Source organism: Schistocerca piceifrons, chromosome 4 (genome assembly GCF_021461385.2).
Source record: "Schistocerca piceifrons isolate TAMUIC-IGC-003096 chromosome 4, iqSchPice1.1, whole genome shotgun sequence".
In the NCBI taxonomy this organism is placed as follows: domain Eukaryota; kingdom Metazoa; phylum Arthropoda; class Insecta; order Orthoptera; family Acrididae; genus Schistocerca; species Schistocerca piceifrons.
In genome coordinates this window covers 321,175,649-321,195,009 of record NC_060141.1, presented here as the reverse complement: position 1 = coordinate 321,195,009, position 19,361 = coordinate 321,175,649, and the positions used below count along the sequence as shown (strand labels likewise).

The 19,361-nt window shown below is 38.4% G+C and overlaps 1 protein-coding gene across 3 annotated transcripts in view; it reads left to right on the top strand.

Annotated features, from left to right (window-relative positions):
• The first annotated feature begins 2,206 nt into the window (after nucleotides 1-2,206).
• LOC124794892 (U4/U6 small nuclear ribonucleoprotein Prp3) overlaps nucleotides 2,207-19,361 on the top strand; it is a 74,091-nt gene continuing 56,936 nt past the window's right edge. The window contains exons 1-2 of one of the 3 annotated variants that reach the window (XM_047258590.1): nucleotides 2,207-2,285; nucleotides 2,942-3,123. In XM_047258590.1, coding sequence (XP_047114546.1) covers nucleotides 2,973-3,123 — 151 coding nt within the window. In that variant the 5' untranslated portion in view covers nucleotides 2,207-2,285; nucleotides 2,942-2,972. Of the gene's footprint in view, nucleotides 2,414-2,941; nucleotides 3,124-19,361 lie in introns of all 3 variants that reach the window. The other 2 variants (XM_047258589.1, XM_047258591.1) reach the window with 2 other exon arrangements.

Genomic DNA, 19,361 nt, shown 5'->3' with positions numbered 1-19,361 from the left:
GATCGGGGAAGTGGGCATTATATTCAGATATTTTATGTTTTTTAAGTTACACTTCCTGAGATTTTCCACATGCATGAGAATCATCTCATTTTTGAGTTTATGCAATGAAAACTGAACCTAGTCTAACCTATTCTCACGTCACTTATTCATGTTGCGGCAGTAGATTACATAGCTTCATTTCTTCTTTGTCTTCATTTTAGTGTTTGCTTTGTTTTTGTAATATGCTGCAAATATTTTTAAAACAAGAATCGAAAATTAAGAATTCGTCATTCATCATTTTACAACGAAACAGGCTTCTTCATTGTTGTATAATACAGGATGAAGTAATACTTATGGGTTTATAGTGATATAAAATAACTTCAATTAACTGTAGTACACATATTAAGCATTATAATAATAAAATAAACTTCAGGTAAATTTCTAAGAGCTAGTGTCTGTAAGTTATACTATAGTGTAGTATGGTACAAACACTTTGCAATAATAATTGGACAGAGTATGTAGGACATGATTATACAAAATATACAAGCCTAATTATACAAAGCATAAACATATCACATAATGATGTAGGAGATTATTGTTTAATGTCTCTTCGATAAAACGGTCATTAGAGATGGAGTACAAGCTCGGATCAGAGAAGGATTGGGAAGAAAATCATCCATGCCCTTTCAAAGGAACCATCCCATAATTTTCCTGTAGCGATTTAGGAAAATCATGGGAAACCTAAATCAGAATCTCTGAATATGGGTTTGAACCATCATCCTCACAAATGCGAGTTCAATGTGCTAACCGCTGTGCCACCTGACTCAGTGGACATAATGACATGGTAGATCATAGGAAAATTTGTTTAGTACTAATATCCTCTTCAAGCATCTAAAATAATTATTTAATATGATAAAATGGGTGACCTGATAATCAGATGTACCACATGATTGTAAAAAATTTTAGGTCCATAGACCGAACAGATTGGTACTTTCTTGAAAATTCTGAGTGTATTCACTTTGTGAGAATTTCCTGTACTTGTTAACCTGTATCTTGGTATATCTAAATTAGCCTTAGCTCTGCTGCTGTGTTCATGAGTTTCCCCCCTACAGCAAATCCTGAAATATTATATCTAACATAGAGAAAAAACACATACAAGCATAAATTTATAATTTTGAGTATTCTGAGCCTGGAAAAAATTATACATAGGACTTTTATTGTCTTTTTAAAATGTTCTTAATGTCATGGGATTGTCCCCATACAATCAGACTATACAACATACGTGACTGGAATAGTCCAAAGTATGTCATCCTAAGTTTATCCACAGCTATGTCTATGTGATATAAGGTCAATAAATCCTTAGCTTCGAAATAAAGTATGACACCCAAGACACTTTTTCCGATATGTGATTGATATGGAGTCAGCGGAGTTTGGAGTCAATGTAAATACTTTAAAGTCTTACTGACTTATTTTCTATTTCATTAGACATTCCGTGATTACTTGACTATTTTTTCCATGAGCATTCTTCTAGAGGCCTGATGGCAAAAAAATTATTTAGATATTCTATATTTGGACAAAGGAAAAGCCTATACTGTGTATAAATAAGAACGTAAATAGCGAGAAAACAGATCGATTGAAGTAGAAAGTACAGATGTTTTTATGTTATTCAGTACTTTAAAGAAAAAAATCACAATGGGTAAGCTATTAAATGCTCTATATTTTGGCTTATATATATTATCTGATGTGTCTGTAGGCCATGGTATATTTCCTCTATCAACAACAGCACGATGTTTTCAAATGTTTGGACAATACTTTTCCTATCGTTTCACTTCTCAGCACTTTGTACTACAAACTTCTCTTGTGTAATAGTGGAAAAGAATGAAAAAAGTTATTTAAATTTATGGCTCATCTTGATTAAAAGAAAGGATTGGTTATTGAGTGATGGAACACATCCTGAGTCATCTACGAATCGTCACTTTGGTAATGTAGGGACAGTGAACTAAAAATTAAAGAGGGGGGCAAAAGCTTGACTACAGTAAGCGGGTTCAAACGGATGCACGTTGTAGTCATACTCCTCGCCCTTGGCCTATGACATGGAACTTCAATGTTTGCAGAATCTTGTGTTGGTGGCAGTCAGTGATCTCTATAGTATGGCAGCTGTTGATGACAGAGTGGAGGCAAAGATCCAAACTTGTTTTCGTATGTATAATCTTTGGCACCACGGTGTTTGACTTTGCATGGAGGAAGGAGTTTATTTGTGGGCTGTATGTGTTGTGTACTGTAGAGACACTGAGTTGTTTTGAAAAATACAGTGAAGTTGTCTTTCGAGATACGTTCTTGTAGCATATTTTAGCCTTACCTGTTCTGTATGTGCTGTAATCCAATAGTAGTTGTGTTTCGTGAACATAACCTGTAGGCTTCATTTCCGTCACTAGTGAGCATTTCATTTAATCTTTGCCTTGTAAACAGCTATTAAGTTTTCAGTACCACATAAATATTATTATTTTAGTAAATGCGCGTAGTAATGTACACACTGTAATCACAAGTCTTCGTAGCGGAGGATGTGTTGTTATCGCTCACTATGAAAGTGTTATTAGCTAGATGAGCCTTTAGACATTCTGTCCAGAGGTGAAAATATGCAAATGCGGCCATGAAGGAAAGTAAGACGTTTCAGTTTGTTATTGAATTTCACAAAGAATTCCCAGGGTAAGGAAGAAATGAGACGATCTCGCCCATCATTCAAGTAAACTTAGTCAGTTTATGCAAACCTGATAACCACTCAGTTCATTTGGCACTAAAATCATTCATTTCGTATCAAAGATTATTTTTCGATGAGAATCGTGAGCGAGTGAATACAGTGTGGATTACCCATAATACTTATAGAACATTGTAGAGTGTGATATGTAATTTGCTTCATTTCTGTTATGAGATATCTAACTTATTACATACATTATGATTCCAGTTGTGATCGTTGTTGGAGCGCTCTTGTAACAATGACGTCATACTTGTCAAAAAAAGATGTAGAAGAAATGAAACCATATGTAGACAAAGCAGTCCAAAAGTTTTTGGGCTTTAGTGAACCATCAGTAGTGACTGCAGCTCTTAACTGTCTAGCATCTGGATATGACAAGAGAAAAACCTCAAGTAAGTATTAATATTGTATGATTCGTTCTGTACAAAGTGTTTACAGTGTTACATATCCCATGATTTATGTAATAAGAGAGAATTTAGTATCCATGAATGTTGTTTTTTATGTGTGTGGTATACTTACAGATAGAAACAAAACATAGTATTAGCAGATTCTGTGCTCAAAAGCCCAAGTAACATATATAAATTATGTAACATAAAGTAGGACCAGAGGTACCATACACACAAACTAAGTTGAACTCTGTGCTGTGTCTGATGGGAGGAACTATAAAGGCATTTCTCTTTTACGTTCACTCCCATCAGCCACTGCACCAAGTGGCAGTTTAGTGTGCATACATAGTACTGTTTATCACATCAGAAGTTACAGTGTAAACAACCATAGGCATACTTCACGACATTGATAATTTCGATGTGGAGTAATTACTGCCAGAGACAGGGATGGGAGCTGTGTTATGTATTACTGATTTCTATTATATTCATCAGGCATGAATTGGTTATTGTTATCCCGTGTATAACTGGGCCCACCTGTGTACTTCTTGATCTGGTGAGATGGGACAGTGGGTGAAATGCTGGAGCCGTTTCAAGTGTGCGACTCCAGTTCTTGACTTTGAGCCACGATGTCGCTGTGAGATTATGATTCAAAGGATGTAACTGACTTGTAATTAAATGTTATCAGTAGCTATCTTATTGGAAATACGGAAGTGTCCGATTCCACCCGTCTGCTTTGACCCATGACGTCACAAATATGGCGGAAACGACCATCCACTAAGACTCCAATATGGTGCCTATGATGTCATTACCTAAACATGACAACAAACACGAAAATGCATTGTAAAACCAACAAACACACCTTCCACAAAAGCCTAATCAAACGAACGGGACAAGTATGGGAAATTGGGAGTTTTTGGGTGGAGACAAACTAAATATAAACACATGCCACTACATCCAATGAAAAAAAAACACTAAAATAACAAGACACCATAACCTTCCCATATTCCACTACACATAAAATTCACTGGAATTGATCACTTCCCTTGACCTATGTAGGTCAACAGCAACTAGTGATACCACACTATAAATCTCAAAACTTTCACCACCACCACCACCACCAATTTCGGCCAGCAGTACAGGCATCTGCAAAAATGTTATGAGGGGCGTCGTGTTATCCCCCATCTCAGCATGTAACCACGAACTGTTAAATTTCACTGTCATATCGATCCCTAACAAAAGAAGCCACAAAATAAATTAAATGCCTTACCACATGACAAACGGCAAACCAATACACCAATTGACCTATCAGTCACATAAAAAAAAATAATTAATTGCTAACTCACTGAAACCAATATTCGTTCTTCAACCACAGTCAATACACATTAATTCACACTGTGACCAACGACACTCGGATGAGTCTAATACACTACATAACACGTGGACAATACACACACCACCAGACGACACCACCAACTGCAAGAAGGCGACCTCCGTTGACTCACATTTCCTACAATATACTACTGTATTGCTGTGATTCACGGGTACTTACAGTACATATTAATTTCTCCCCACTCAGAACCCCATTTTCTTGTGGGTTTCTTGTTAGTTTATATATTTACTAGCTGACAAACCTGGCATTGCCTGGACATTCATTTTGCCAATTTTCAAGTAGAAACGAAAACAAAAGAAAAACTGTATTTGTAGTGGAGTATTGAAAAAATTTCATGTGCCTGTAGTCATGTGAAAACCTTTGAATATAAGACAGTCACACAAAGAGATATATTCATGATGCATAAGTATGGTAGTCAGACAAAAAACATGATGCCACGAAGTTTTTGTACACTGGGTGCAGCTGCTTGACTTGTGTCCAGCAGGATTTTCTAAATGTCTGTATGGCAACACCTCTTCGTAGCTCTATAGACGGCTTTCACCATCAGCCTTTTGAGAGCTGTCAAAAGTGCAGCCAGGTGCCAGGCATTTCCTTTAGTTGGCTGAACTTAGTAGAATCTTGCTAGTAAAGAATAAATGTAGTACAACTTCATGCATGATGCAGCAGTTCTTCACACACCTCAGTGTTTATGACATCGTGTCTCCAGAACTATGAGAGGTAGGTGGTTTTTACCTCCACATTTATTGTTGCGCAACTGCAAGGGGTATGTGTACCAATTTTGGTTTAAATTGGTCCAGTGGTTCAAGAGGTACGCGAAAAGCATGTGTACGCACATGGCTACAAGAAGGCAGAGAGAGAACGTTTTAACCTCCACTATTTATAGGCAATTTAATATACATCTTTATCTTTTTTAATTATCATTGTTTGCTTTGATTTATACACTTGCCAACCATACATGTTATTTGCAAAATATAGATAGGCCTACATAATTATCACAGAAACATAAAAATGAAAAAATAATAATAATAATAATAATAATACAGATAAATGTTTCTTTTTTTTCACATATGTTACAATGATTTTGTGAATGTCTTGCCAGGAGACGTCACAAAACACACACAACACACACACACACACACACACACACACACACACACACACACACACACACACACACACACACAACAGACATTTTTATAATATGTGTAGTTTATTAAGAATTAAGTCCCGTGGAAACGTTTACAAATATTGGTCGCTATTTTCAAATCTTGTGCGTTTTGCTTCTTCAGGTCCGATATGATTTTTTCATCAAAGCTGATTTTGTCGGCTCAATTGAGCAGAAAAAAGCAGAGGTTCTGTTTACAGAATATATATGTAAACAGGCCAGACAAATGTGTGGTTCCTGAAGAGGGGCAGCAGCCTTTTCAGTAGTTGCAAGGGCAACAGTCTGGATGATTGACTGATCTGGCCTTGTAACAATAACCAAAACGGCCTTGCTGTGCTGGTATTGTGAACGGCTGAAAGCAAGGGGAAACTACAGCCGTAATTTTTCCCGAGGGCATGCAGCTTTACTGTATGGATAAATGATGATGGCGTCCTCTTGGGTAAAATATTCCGGAGGTAAAATAGTCCCCCATTCGGATCTCCGGGCAGGGACTACTCAAGAGGATGTCGTTATCAGGAGAAAGAAAACTGGTGTTCTACGGATCGGAGCGTGGAATGTCAGATCCCTTAATCGGCAGATAGGTTAGAATATTTAAAAAGGGAAATGGATAGGTTGAAGTTAGATATAGTGGGAATTGGTGAAGTTCGGTGGCAGGAGGAACAAGACTTCTGGTCAGGTGACTACAGGGTTATAAACACAAAATCAAATAGGGGTAATGCAGGAGTTGGTTTAATAATGAATAGGAAAATAGGAATGCGGGTAAGCTACTACAAACAGCATAGTGAAAGCATTATTGTGGCCAAGATAGATACGAAGCCCACACCTACTACAGTAGTACAAGTTTGTGTGCCAACTAGCTCTGCAGATGACGAAGAAATTGAAGAAATGTGTGATGAAATAAAAGGAATTATTCAGATTGTAAAGGGAGACGAAAATTTAATAGTCATGGGTGACTGGAATTCGAGTGTAGGAACAGGGAGAGAAGGAAACATAGTAGGTGAATATGGATTAGGGCTAAGAAATGAAAGAGGAAGCCGCCTGGTAGAATTTTGCACAGAGCACAACATAATCATAACTAACACTTGGTTTAAGAATCATGAAAGAGGGTTGTATACATGGAAGAACCCTGGAGATACTACAAGGTATCAGATAGATTATGTAATGGTAAGACAGAGATTTAGGAACCAGGTTTTAAATTGTAAGACATTTCCAGGGGCAGATGTGGGCTCTGACCACAATCTATTGGTTATGACCTGTAGATTAAAACTGAAGAAACTGCAAAAAGGTGGGAATTCAAGGAGATGGGACCTGGATAAACTGAAAGAACCAGAGGTTGTACAGAGTTTTAGGGAGAGCATAAGGGAACAATTGACAGGAATGGGGGGAAAGAAATACAGTAGAAGAATGGGTAGCTTTGAGGGACGAAGTAGCGAAGGCAGCAGAGGATCAAGTAGGTAAAAAGACGAGGGCTAGTAGAAATCCTTGGGTAACAGAAGAAATATTGAATTTAATTGATGAAAGGAGAAAATACAAAAATGCAGTAAGTGAAACAGGCAAAAAGGAATACAAACGTCTCAAAAATGAGATCGTCAGGAAGTGCAAAATGGCTAAGCAGGGATGGCTAGAGGACAAATGTAAGAATGTAGAGGCCTATCTCACTAGGGGTAAGATAGATACCGCCTACAGGAAAATTACAGAGACCTTTGGAGATAAGAGAACGACTTGTATGAATATCAAGAGCTCAGATGGAAACCCAGTTCTAAGCAAAGAAGGGAAAGCAGAAAGGTGGAAGGAGTATATAGAGGGTCTATACAAGGGCGATGTACTTGAGGACAATATTATGGAAATGGAAGAGGATGTAGATGAAGATGAAATGGGAGATATGATACTGCGTGAAGAGTTTGACAGAGCACTGAAAGACCTGAGTCGAAACAAGGCCTCCGGAGTAGACAACATTCCATTGGAACTACTGACGGCCTTGGGAGAGCCAGTCCTGACAAAATTCTACCATCTGGTGAGCAAGATGTATGAAACAGGCGAAATTCCCCTAGACTTCAAGAAGAATATAACAATTCCAATCCCAAAGAAAGCAGGTGTTGACAGATGTGAAGATTACCGAACTATCAGCTTAATAAGTCACAGCTGCAAAATACTAACACGAATTCTTTACAGACGAATGGAAAAACCAGTAGAAGCCAACCTCGGGGAAGATCAGTTTGGATTCCGTAGAAACACTGGAACACGTGAGGCAGTACTGACCTTACGACTTATCTTAGAAGAAAGATTAAGGAAAGGCAAACCTACATTTCTAGCATTTGTAGACTTAGAGAAAGCTTTTGACAACGTTGACTGGAATACTCTCTTTCAAATTCTAAAGGTGGCAGGGGTAAAATACACGGAGCGAAAGGCTATTTACAATTTGTACAGAAAGCAGATGGCAGTTATAAGAGTCGAGGGACATGAAAGGGAAGCAGTGGTTGGGAAGTGAGTGAGACAGGGTTGTAGTCTCTCCCCAATGTTGTTTAATCTGTATATTGAGCAAGCAGTAAAGGAAACAAAAGAAAAATTCGGAGTAGGTATTAAAATTCATGGAGAAGAAATAAAAACTTTGAGGTTCGCCGATGACATTGTAATTCTGTCAGAGACAGCAAAGGACTTGGAAGAGCAGTTGAACGGAATGGACAGTGTCTTGAAAGGAGGATATAAGATGAACATCAACAAAAGCAAAACAAGGATAATGGAATGTAGTCTAATTAAGTCGGGTGATGCTGAGCGAATTAGATTAGGAAATGAGGCACTTAAAGTAGTAAAGGAGTTTTGCTATTTGGGGAGCAAAATAACTGATGATGGTCGAAGTAGAGCGGATATAAAATGTAGGCTGGCAATGGCAAGGAAAGCGTTTGTGAAGAAGAGAAATTTGTTAACATCCAGTATTGATTTAAGTGTCAGGAAGTCATTTCTGAAAGTATTCGTATGGAGTGTAGCCATGTATGGAAGTGAAACATGGACGATAAATAGTTTGGACAAGAAGAGAATAGAAGCTTTCAAAATGTGGTGCTACAGAAGAATGCTGAAGATTAGATGGGTAGATCACATAACTAATGAGGAAGTATTGAATAGGATTGGGGAGAAGAGAAGTTTGTGGCACAACTTGACCAGAAGAAGGGATCAGTTGGTAGGACATGTTCTGAGGCATCAAGGGATCACCAATTTAGTATTGGAGGGCAGCGTGGAGGGTAAAAATCGTAGAGGGAGACCAAGAGATGAATACACTAAGCAGATTCAGAAGGATGTAGGTTGCAGTAGGTACTGGGAGATGAAAAAGCTTGCACAGGATAGAGTAGCATGGAGAGCTGCATCAAACCAATCTCAGGACTGAAGACCATAACAACAACAACAACATATGTAAACACTTTTTTATTGTGATTCTTCAGATTTTGAAGCATGAAATTAAGCTGATATTGTCATTTTATGTGATAATTTCAGAGCCTCTCTAATGGTCTTCCCACTCTCAGCTGCTCACGGAATGGGCTCTAGCAAAATGAATTGTGCAAGCTGTGTACTTAACATAGATTGTTTCTGGGTGGTGGCAGTAAGGTTCATTAATAATTTCCAGATAAATCAAGTGCCACATCTGCTGTGATACTTAAGTACAAAGTTTCACTCTTTGCTCATTAACTTGTGCAGTTGTGTAATTGTCATCATCATCTCCTTTATTATACATCTCCCAGGAGTTTGGCGCCTGCACATTCTTCAATTGTTGCTCACAAGTCAGTGATCGACAACAGCTGAGTCATTTGGTTTCTTAAGTCTGTTGTGATTTTGGTGTTGTTTATACCTTTTAAATTACAATTTTTTCTGTGTCTACATCTGACAGTGCCATTTTCACAATATCTGGCTTACATCAGGTGTTTGGGGACCATCTTCATCTTAAATGCAGCGCAACAGACAATTCAGTCCTGTTTTAGGACTCAATGTATTATAAGTCACATTTTTCAAGTATTCTACCAACCTACTTGGTGGTTGTGTGTGAGAGGTATGGGAATGCTAGCGCAACAGCCCACTTTTAGGTTTACGAACCTCTTTTAAACACTCCACCAAAGGATTTAGAACTTTGGAAAGTGCTCCACCCGTGGGCTTGACTTTTCCGTCCATCACTTGTAAACCCTTAGCAGTTCTGGTACCATTTCTATCATTGTGTTAATACTAAAAATTAGCATGGACTGATGCAAGTTAATTCTCAAAGGGAGTTCCAGTATCAGCAAAAATCCCATGCTTGCAGTGGACTTGGTTGACTTGACATGTTGACACAAAAGAAACTGATAGAGTTTTTAGATAAGCTGTATAAAAATGTACATTCCCATCATTTTTGAAAATTGTAACTTTTGATCAACATGGTGTAATACAATTTCTCTTGCCATCAAAAAACATTTTGGAGTTATGAAATAAAAATATGCTGTAAACTGAATATAAATTAATTTTGTGTATGAAATTTTGTATGAACCTATCTTGTATAATGTTGCCCATAGCTCAAAACATAGAAGAGTAAAATTGAGGTTGCTTCTAGAGAAACACAGCTATTTCTAGATAGTGTTAAATAGGGAACGGATTTTTATTTGCTAAAAAATTTTGAAATATTTTTGTGTGTGAAAAATATGCTTAAAAATGCACAGTGGTGGGTGGAAACAGTCACTGTTACAGTGAACTACGAAAATTTCCTCCAAGATTTCCATCATAAACCGATATTGATTGTCTCAAAACAACACACAATACTGAGAGAAGGACCTTCCATCATATGATGACAGCCTTCCATATTTCATCACAAGGATGTCACTGGCACACATATTTTCAATTTCACTGCCATCTACTTCCCCCTAGAAAGCCTTGCACAATTTTACACATAGTGTGAAATCCAATTTTTCTCTTTTTTAATGCACTTTTAAGTTTCGTTTAATAGCTTCCACTTTTGGACCTGTGAGTGAATTAATTTTTTTCTCAATGTCCTATACTTCATTAAATCTCTGAAATTAAAAAGTCAGTTGATGTTTCTAATTTATTGGTAGAGAGAAAAAAAAAGAAAATCAAATTAGCAGGTCTTAAAGACAATTCATTTTTTAGCCTTCTGTTGTTAATTTCTGAAGAATTTCAACTGAAGGAGCATCATCCTTATTTAGTTCATCAATCACTGATTTAAAATTTTCAAAATTGTTTGCTTCATACACTGCTGCTTTCAGCCATGCCCTCCAACTGGTAACTATGGGTGTAGGTGGAAGTGCAAGATCTGGACTTTTGGTTCTGAACAAATCAATTCTTGTCGGCATTTTCATTAACACCATCTTGCTATTTGAGATCAATTTGTCCACTTTAGGAAATAATGTTCGTATCTGCTCACGTACTCTATGTGAACCAGGAGATATACAAGTCATATTGTGTGGAAAGCTTACAGACAGGACTTTGGTTGCCTTCTTCATGTGTAGAGCAGCATTTGTAAGGAAGGGCAAAACACTATCAAACTTAACCCCATTTGGCCACAACAACTGCAGAGATTCATTAAATAAGCAAGCCATTGTGACATGATTCAGTGCCGGTATTTTTTTTACATGCTGAAAGAAAACACTGCTTGTAAACTATTTTGTCATTTCCTGGCATGCCTACCACAACATTTCCCACTTTCCTACTTTGAGTCTGATGATTCATCACTGCTTACCCAAATTATTTTCACATTGTGCACTGATATCTTCCTTAGAATTTCTTCATAACAAGTAGTCATATACAATTTTCTTAATGTTGATTCTTCTGGTGTTTCGAAATTTGTGTAATTCTTAAGAAAATTTCTGAACGCTGGACTTGTAAATTTATATAAAAGAGTATCACATCTAAGGAAAGTGTTGCATAAATCTGCATAATATTTGGAACTTTTTGGAACTAGGATATGTGGAAAGGAAGCTGCTTCACCTAAAACGTCATCTCTAGAAGATATATGTGAAGTGGTCATTCTGTGTTAACTACGACCGAGCGAGGTGGCGCTGTGGTTAGCACACTGAACTCACATTCGGGAGGATGGTGGTTCAAACCTGTGTGCAGCCATCCTGATTTAGGTTTTCTGTGATTTCCCTAAATTGCTTCAGGCAAATGCCAGGATGGTTCCTTTGAAAGGGCACAGTCGACTTCCTTCCCCATGCTTCCCTAATCCGATGGGACTGATGACCTCACTGTTTGGTTCCCTTCCCCAAATTAACCAGCTAATCAATGCTAACTACTTGCTAAATGCTGAAAGAGTTGAGATCATTTGGCTGCATTTACTGATTTCCCACATTTTTGGCAGAATAGAATTCTTCCATCATTTGCAAAGATGCCATTAAATTCGGCAACATATTGATGTATAAGGGTGCAAATACTTGACTTTACTTTCGTCTTGTATCACCAATCGTATCATTTAACATACTGTGCTATAATAAATGCTCTGTTTTGAACAAGATAAGGACAGTGACTGAAGACTTGTGCACATTGTGTCAGTCATCCACATTGTAAATAAGGGATTCCCCCAGTTAGCAAGGAACCACGTGTAGTGGAGGCCACTCGCTACGCAATACATTTATAAATGAAGTTCATTCAAATTATGTTCTCATAATATGACAGTATTTAGGAACCAGGTTTTAAATTGTAAGACATTTCCAGGGGCAGATGTGGACTCTGACCACAATCTATTGGTTATGACCTGTAGATTAAAACTGAAGAAACTGCAAAAAGGTGGGAATTTAAGGAGATGGGACCTGGATAAACTAAAAGAACCAGAGGTTGTACAGATATTCAGGGAGAGCATAAGGGAGCAATTGACAGGAATGGGGGAAATAAATACAGTAGAAGAAGAATGGGTAGCTTTGAGGGATGAAGTAGTGAAGGCAGCAGAGGATCAAGTAGGTAAAAAGACGAGGGCTAGTAGAAATCCTTGGGTAACAGAAGAAATATTGAATTTAATTGATGAAAGGAGAAAATATAAAAATGCAGTAAGTGAAACAGGCAAAAAGGAATACAAACGTCTCAAAAATGAGATCGTCAGGAAGTGCAAAATGGCTAAGCAGGGATGGCTAGAGGACAAATGTAAGAATGTAGAGGCCTATCTCACTAGGGGTAAGATAGATACCGCCTACAGGAAAATTACAGAGACCTTTGGAGATAAGAGAACGACTTGTATGAATATCAAGAGCTCAGATGGAAACCCAGTTCTAAGCAAAGAAGGGAAAGCAGAAAGGTGGAAGGAGTATATAGAGGGTCTATACAAGGGCGATGTACTTGAGGACAATATTATGGAAATGGAAGAGGATGTAGATGAAGATGAAATGGGAGATATGATACTGCGTGAAGAGTTTGACAGAGCACTGAAAGACCTGAGTCGAAACAAGGCCCCCGGAGTAGACAATATTCCATTGGAACTACTGACGGCCGTGGGAGAGCCAGTCTTGACAAAACTCTACCATCTGGTGAGCAAGATGTATGAAACAGGCGAAATACCCTCATACTTCAAGAAGAATATAATAATTCCAATCCCAAAGAAAGCAGGTGTTGACAGATGTGAAAATTACCGAACTATCAGCTTAATAAGTCACAGCTGCAAAATACTAACACGAATTCTTTACAGACGAATGGAAAAACTAGTAGAAGCCAACCTCGGGGAAGATCAGTTTGGATTCCGTAGAAACACTGGAACACGTGAGGCAATACTGACCTTACGACTTATCTTAGAAGAAAGATTAAGGAAAGGCAAACCTACGTTTCTAGCATTTGTAGACTTAGAGAAAGCTTTTGACAATGTTGACTGGAATACTCTCTTTCAAATTCTAAAGGTGGCAGGGGTAAAATACAGGGAGCGAAAAGCTATTTACAATTTGTACAGAAAGCAGATGGCAGTTATAAGAGTCGAGGGACATGAAAGGGAAGCAGTGGTTGGGAAGGGAGTAAGACAGGGTTGTAGCCTCTCCCCGATGTTGTTCAATCTGTATATTGAGCAAGCAGTAAAGGAAACAAAAGAAAAATTCGGAGTAGGTATTAAAATTCATGGAGAAGAAATAAAAACTTTGAGGTTCGCTGATGACATTGTAATTCTGTCAGAGACAGCAAAGGACTTGGAAGAGCAGTTGAACGGAATGGACAGTGTCTTGAAAGGAGGATATAAGATGAACATAAACAAAAGCAAAACAAGGATAATGGAATGTAGTCTAATTAAGTTGGGTGATGCTGATGGAATTAGATTAGGAAATGAGGCACTTAAAGTAGTAAAGGAGTTTTGCTATTTGGGGAGCAAAATAACTGATGATGGTCGAAGTAGAGAGGATATAAAATGTAGGCTGGCAATGGCAAGGAAAGCGTTTCTGAAGAAGAGAAATTTGTTAACATCCAGTATTGATTTAAGTGTCAGGAAGTCATTTCTGAAAGTATTCGTATGGAGTGTAGCCATGTATGGAAGTGAAACATGGACGATAAATAGTTTGGACAAGAAGAGAATAGAAGCTTTCAAAATGTGGTGCTACAGAAGAATGCTGAAGATTAGATGGGTAGATCACATAACTAATGAGGAAGTATTGAATAGGATTGGGGAGAAGAGAAGTTTGTGGCACAACTTGACCAGAAGAAGGGATCGGTTGGTAGGACATGTTCTGAGGCATCAAGGGATCACCAATTTAGTATTGGAGGGCAGCGTGGAGGGTAAAAATCGTAGAGGGAGACCAAGAGATGAATACACTAAGCAGATTCAGAAGGATGTAGGTTGCAGTAGGTACTGGGAGATGAAAAAGCTTGCACAGGATAGAGTAGCATGGAGAGCTGCATCAAACCAGTCTCAGGACTGAAGACCACAACAACAATATGACAGTGCACAATTTTTTGTTAAAGTTCAAAATTATAACAAATAAAAACGATAATTTGTTTTCAGAAAAATTATTTAAAATATTTATTTACATAAAATATTACAAAAAATATGTATTTTATGTGAAATAGAATTTAGTATACAACTGAAGTGTGCTGTGTCGGGAATTTCTGCCTTAGTTACAGGTTTTGATCTACAGAAAAAATATTTATTTACATAAAAATTGATTCCCTATTTTGCATGAGTTGCTTTAATTTCAGCCTTTCTGAGGTGTGATATCAAAATTGCCTAAATATCGGGGAAATATTTCCTCGAGAAGATTTTGCTTCCAGTTATCTTGAGAATCGTCCACTCCCGAAAGCTATATTGTGAAAATCCCATGAAGAAACTTAACAGAGAACAGTCTACTAAAAGCCATGCTTTCTGTGACAATTACTTCAGGAAGTAATTTTGTTATTATGAAATGTTTCAATGACTGAGTGCCCCCTGTACAATGAATGCCATATCAAAAATTGTATATCTTGTACTTTCCAAACTGGTGAACTAGTGTACCAACTCTTAGCTATATTATAATTGGATTGATGAAAGCAGTCTACTCACCAAGTGGCACCAGGATAAAAAACACGTAAAGGTTAAATAAATGTGCAAGCTTTTAGAGCTGGTGGCTCCTTCTGGCAGAAGGGTTGAAGTGGAAGGAAGAAGGATTAAGGCAAAAGGACTGCAGAGATGGAGACCTCTTAGGTTTCCAGACCTCATCTGATGCAGTCCTCGTGTGTGTTGTTCTTAGCATAAGTTAGTTTAAGTAGTGCGTAAGTCTAGGAACCGATGATGACCTCCACTGTTTGGTCCTTCAGTAATTCACACACACGCACGCGCGCGCGCGCGCGCGCGCGCACACACACACACACACACACACACACACACACACACACACACACACACACACTCCTAAATACCACCAGTCCTTTTGCTTCAGCCCTCTTCCTTCCCCATCAACCACTCTGCCAACAGGATGAGCCACAGGCCCTGAAAGCTTGCATTTCTTTAACATTTATATGTAAATTCTGGTGCTGCTCAGTAAGCAGATTTTTTTTTTATCTATCCAGTTATATTTTCAAAAATTGGATATTTTCATTGATGCATCAGAATTGGTATGTAGCTTAAATAGTCAGTGTAAGATGTCACTTGAAAAACAACAAAAACTTCTGCATCCTCATTGTACAATTTTGAAAGTCTTGACTTATGGGGATGCTAAAGGTCAGGCACTGCATTTTGAGAGCTAAGAACTTTTGGAATATCTGCAAAATGTACAGGCATTTACAAAATTTGAAGAGAATCTGAGATAGTAAGATGGAGATCACTGGACTATTTGAAATTGAAATTTTGATGCAGTTTTTTTAGAAAATGCAGAGATGTAAGTTTTGATGTCAGAAGTTAAAATGTTTGTGTTGTTGATATTTATTTCATCTGCACCGCAGTAATTATAGTTGGTACTTGGTATTGTGTGTGCCTCAGTGTAAAGAAATTAAAAGGTTTCCTTTCAGAGCATGCTGTTTACATATGTGTAGATAGTTGCAAACTTTATACTTTGAAGTATGACAGAAAGGATCCAACAATCATAGAACAACAGAATGACAGCGATGTTAACAACATGTAGAAATATTAACTTACAAGGAGAAGCCACAACGTTCGGAAAACGGATTTACTTCGGACATTTTACGCTACTAGTAGTCCACTGTGACAACGTAATGTGCAAGTAGTAATGCATACTACATAGGCAATTTTGAGAATATCACAGGAGAAGTTTTATATGTCAGTGATGCACTGGTGTGTTGTGACTTTGAGCACGAGATGGCGGTGGCCTTGTGGTAAGGATTCAAGCTCCATAATTGGTAGATTGCTGGATCAAGTTATCTTCATCGGCCCCCCTCACAACACTAGCGATATTGTTTCACATGTATTATGTTCGAAAGCTATGTTGTTGTTGTGGTCTTCAGTCCTGAGACTAGTTTGATGCAGCTCTCCATGCTACTCTATCCTGTGCAACCTTCATCATCTCCCAGTACCTACTGCAACCTACATCCTTCTGAATCTGCTTAATGTATTCATCTCTTGGTCTCCCTCTAGGATTTTTACCCTCCACGCTGCCCTCTAGTACTAAATTGGCGATCCCTTGATGCCTCAGAACATGTCCTACCAACCGATCCCTTCTTCTAGTCAAGTTGTGCCACAAACTTCTCTTCTCCCCAATCCTATTCAATACCTCCTCATTAGTTATGTGATCTACCTATCTAATCTTCAGCATTTTTCTGTAGCACCACATTTCGAAAACTTCCATTCTCTTCTTGTCCAAACTATTTACCGTCCATGTTTCATTTCCATACATGGCTGCACTCCATACAAATACTTTCAGAAACGACTTCCTGGCAATTCTATATTCTATGTTAACAAATTTCTCTTCTTCAGAAATCCTTTCCTTCCCATTGTCAGGCTACATTTTATATCCTCCCTACTTCGACCATCATCAGTTATTTTGTTCCACAAACAGCAAAACTCCTTTACTACTTTAAGTGTCTTATTTCCTAATCTAATTCCCTCAACATCACCCGACTTACTTTGACTACATTCCATTATCCTCGTTTTGCTTTTGTTGATGTTCATCTTATATCCTCCTTTCAAGACACTGTCCATTCCATTCAACTGCTCTTGCAAGTCCTTTGCTGTCTCTGACAGAATTACACTGTCACCGGCGAACCTCAAAGTTTTTATTTCTTCTCCATGGATTTTAATGCCTACTCCGAACTTTTCTTTTGTTTCCTTTACCGCTTGCTCAATATACAGATTGAATAACATCGGGGAGAGGCTACAACTCTGTCTCACTCCCTTCCCAACCACTGCTTCCCTTTCATGCCCCTCGACTCTTATAACTGCCATCTGGTTTCTGTACAAATTGTAAATAGCCTTTCGCTCCCTGTATTTGGCCCCTGCCACCTTGAGAATTTGAAAGAGAGTATTCCAGTCAGCATTGTCAAAAGCTTTCTCTAAGTCTACAAATGCTAGAAATGTAGGTTTGCCTTTCCTTAATCTAGCTTCTAAGATAAGTCATAGGGTCAGTATTGCCTCACATGTTCCAATATTTCTACGGAATCCAAACTGATCTTCCCCGAGGTCGGCTTCTACTAGTTTTTCCATTCGTCTGTAAAGAATTCGCGTTAGTATTTTGCAGCTGTGGCTTATTAAACTGATAGTTCGGTAATTTTCACATCTGCCAACATCTGCTTTCTTTGGGATTGGAATTGTTATATTCTTCTTGAAGTCTGAATGTATTTGGCCTGTCTCATACATCTTGCTCACCAGATGGTAGAGTTTTGTCAGGTCTGGCTCTCCCAATGCCGTCAGTAGTTCTAATGAAATGTTGTCTACTCCCGGGGCCTTGTTTCAACTCAGGTCTTTCAGTGCTCTGTCAAATTCTTCACGCAGTATCCTATCTCCCATTTCATCTTCATGTACATCCTCTTCAATTTCCATAATATTGTCCTCAAGTACATCACCCTTGTATATACCCTCTATATACTCCTTCAGCCTTTCTGCTTTCCCTTCTTTGCTTAGAACTGGGTTTCCATCTGAGCTCTTGATATTCATACAAGTGGTTCTCTTATCTCCAAAGGTCTCTTTAACTTTCTTGTGGGCAATATCTATCTTACCTCTAGTGAGATAAGCCTCTACATCCTTACATTTGTCCTCCAGCCATCCCTGCTTAGCCATTTTGCACTTCCTGTCGATATCATTTTGAGACATTTGTATTCCTTTTTGCCTGCTTCATTTCCTGCATTTTTGTATTTTCTCCTTTCATCAATTAAATTCAATATTTCTTCTGTTACCAACGGGTTTCTGCTAGCCCTCGTCTTTTTGCCTATTGGATCCTTTGCTGCCTTCACTATTTCATCCCTCAAAGCTACCCATTCTTCTTCTACTGTATTTCTTTCCCCCATTCCTGTCAATTGTTCCCTTATGCTCTCCCTGAAATTCTTTACAACCTCTGGTTCTTTCAGTTTATCCAGGTCCCATCTCCTTAAATTCCCACTTTTTTGCATTTTCTTCAGCTTTAATCTACAGTTCATAACCAATAGATTGTGGTCAGAGTCCACATCTGCCCCTTACAATTTAAAACCTGGTTCCTAAATCTCTGTCTTACGATTACACAGGGTGTTACAAAAAGGTACAGCGAAACTTTCAGAAAACATTCCTCACACACAAAGAAAGAAAATATGTTATGTGGACATGTGGCTTGAAACACTTACTTTCCATGTTAGAGCTCATTTTATTACTTCTCTTCAAATCACATTAATCATGCAATGGAAACACACAGCAACAGAACGTACCAGCGTGACTTCAAACACTTTGTTACAGGAAATGTTCCAAAAGTCTTCCGTTAGTGAGGATACATGCATCCACGCTCCATTGCATCGAATCCCTGATGCGCTGTTGCAGCCCTGGAGAATGGCGAATTGTATCACAGCCGTCCACAACACGAGCACGAAGGGTCTCTACATTTGGTACCGGGTTTGTGTAGACAAGAGCTTTCAAGTGCCCCCATAAATGAAAGTCAAGAGGGTTGAGGTCAGGAGAGCGTGGAGGCCGTAGAGTTGGTCCACCTCTACCGATCCATCGGTCACCGAATCTGTTGTTGAGAAGCGTACAAACACTTAGACTGAAATGTGCATGAGCTCCATCATGCATGAACCACATGTTGTGTCGTACTTGTAAAGGTACATGTTCTAGCAGCCCAGGTCCCCGTATGAAATCATGATGATGTGCTCCATTGA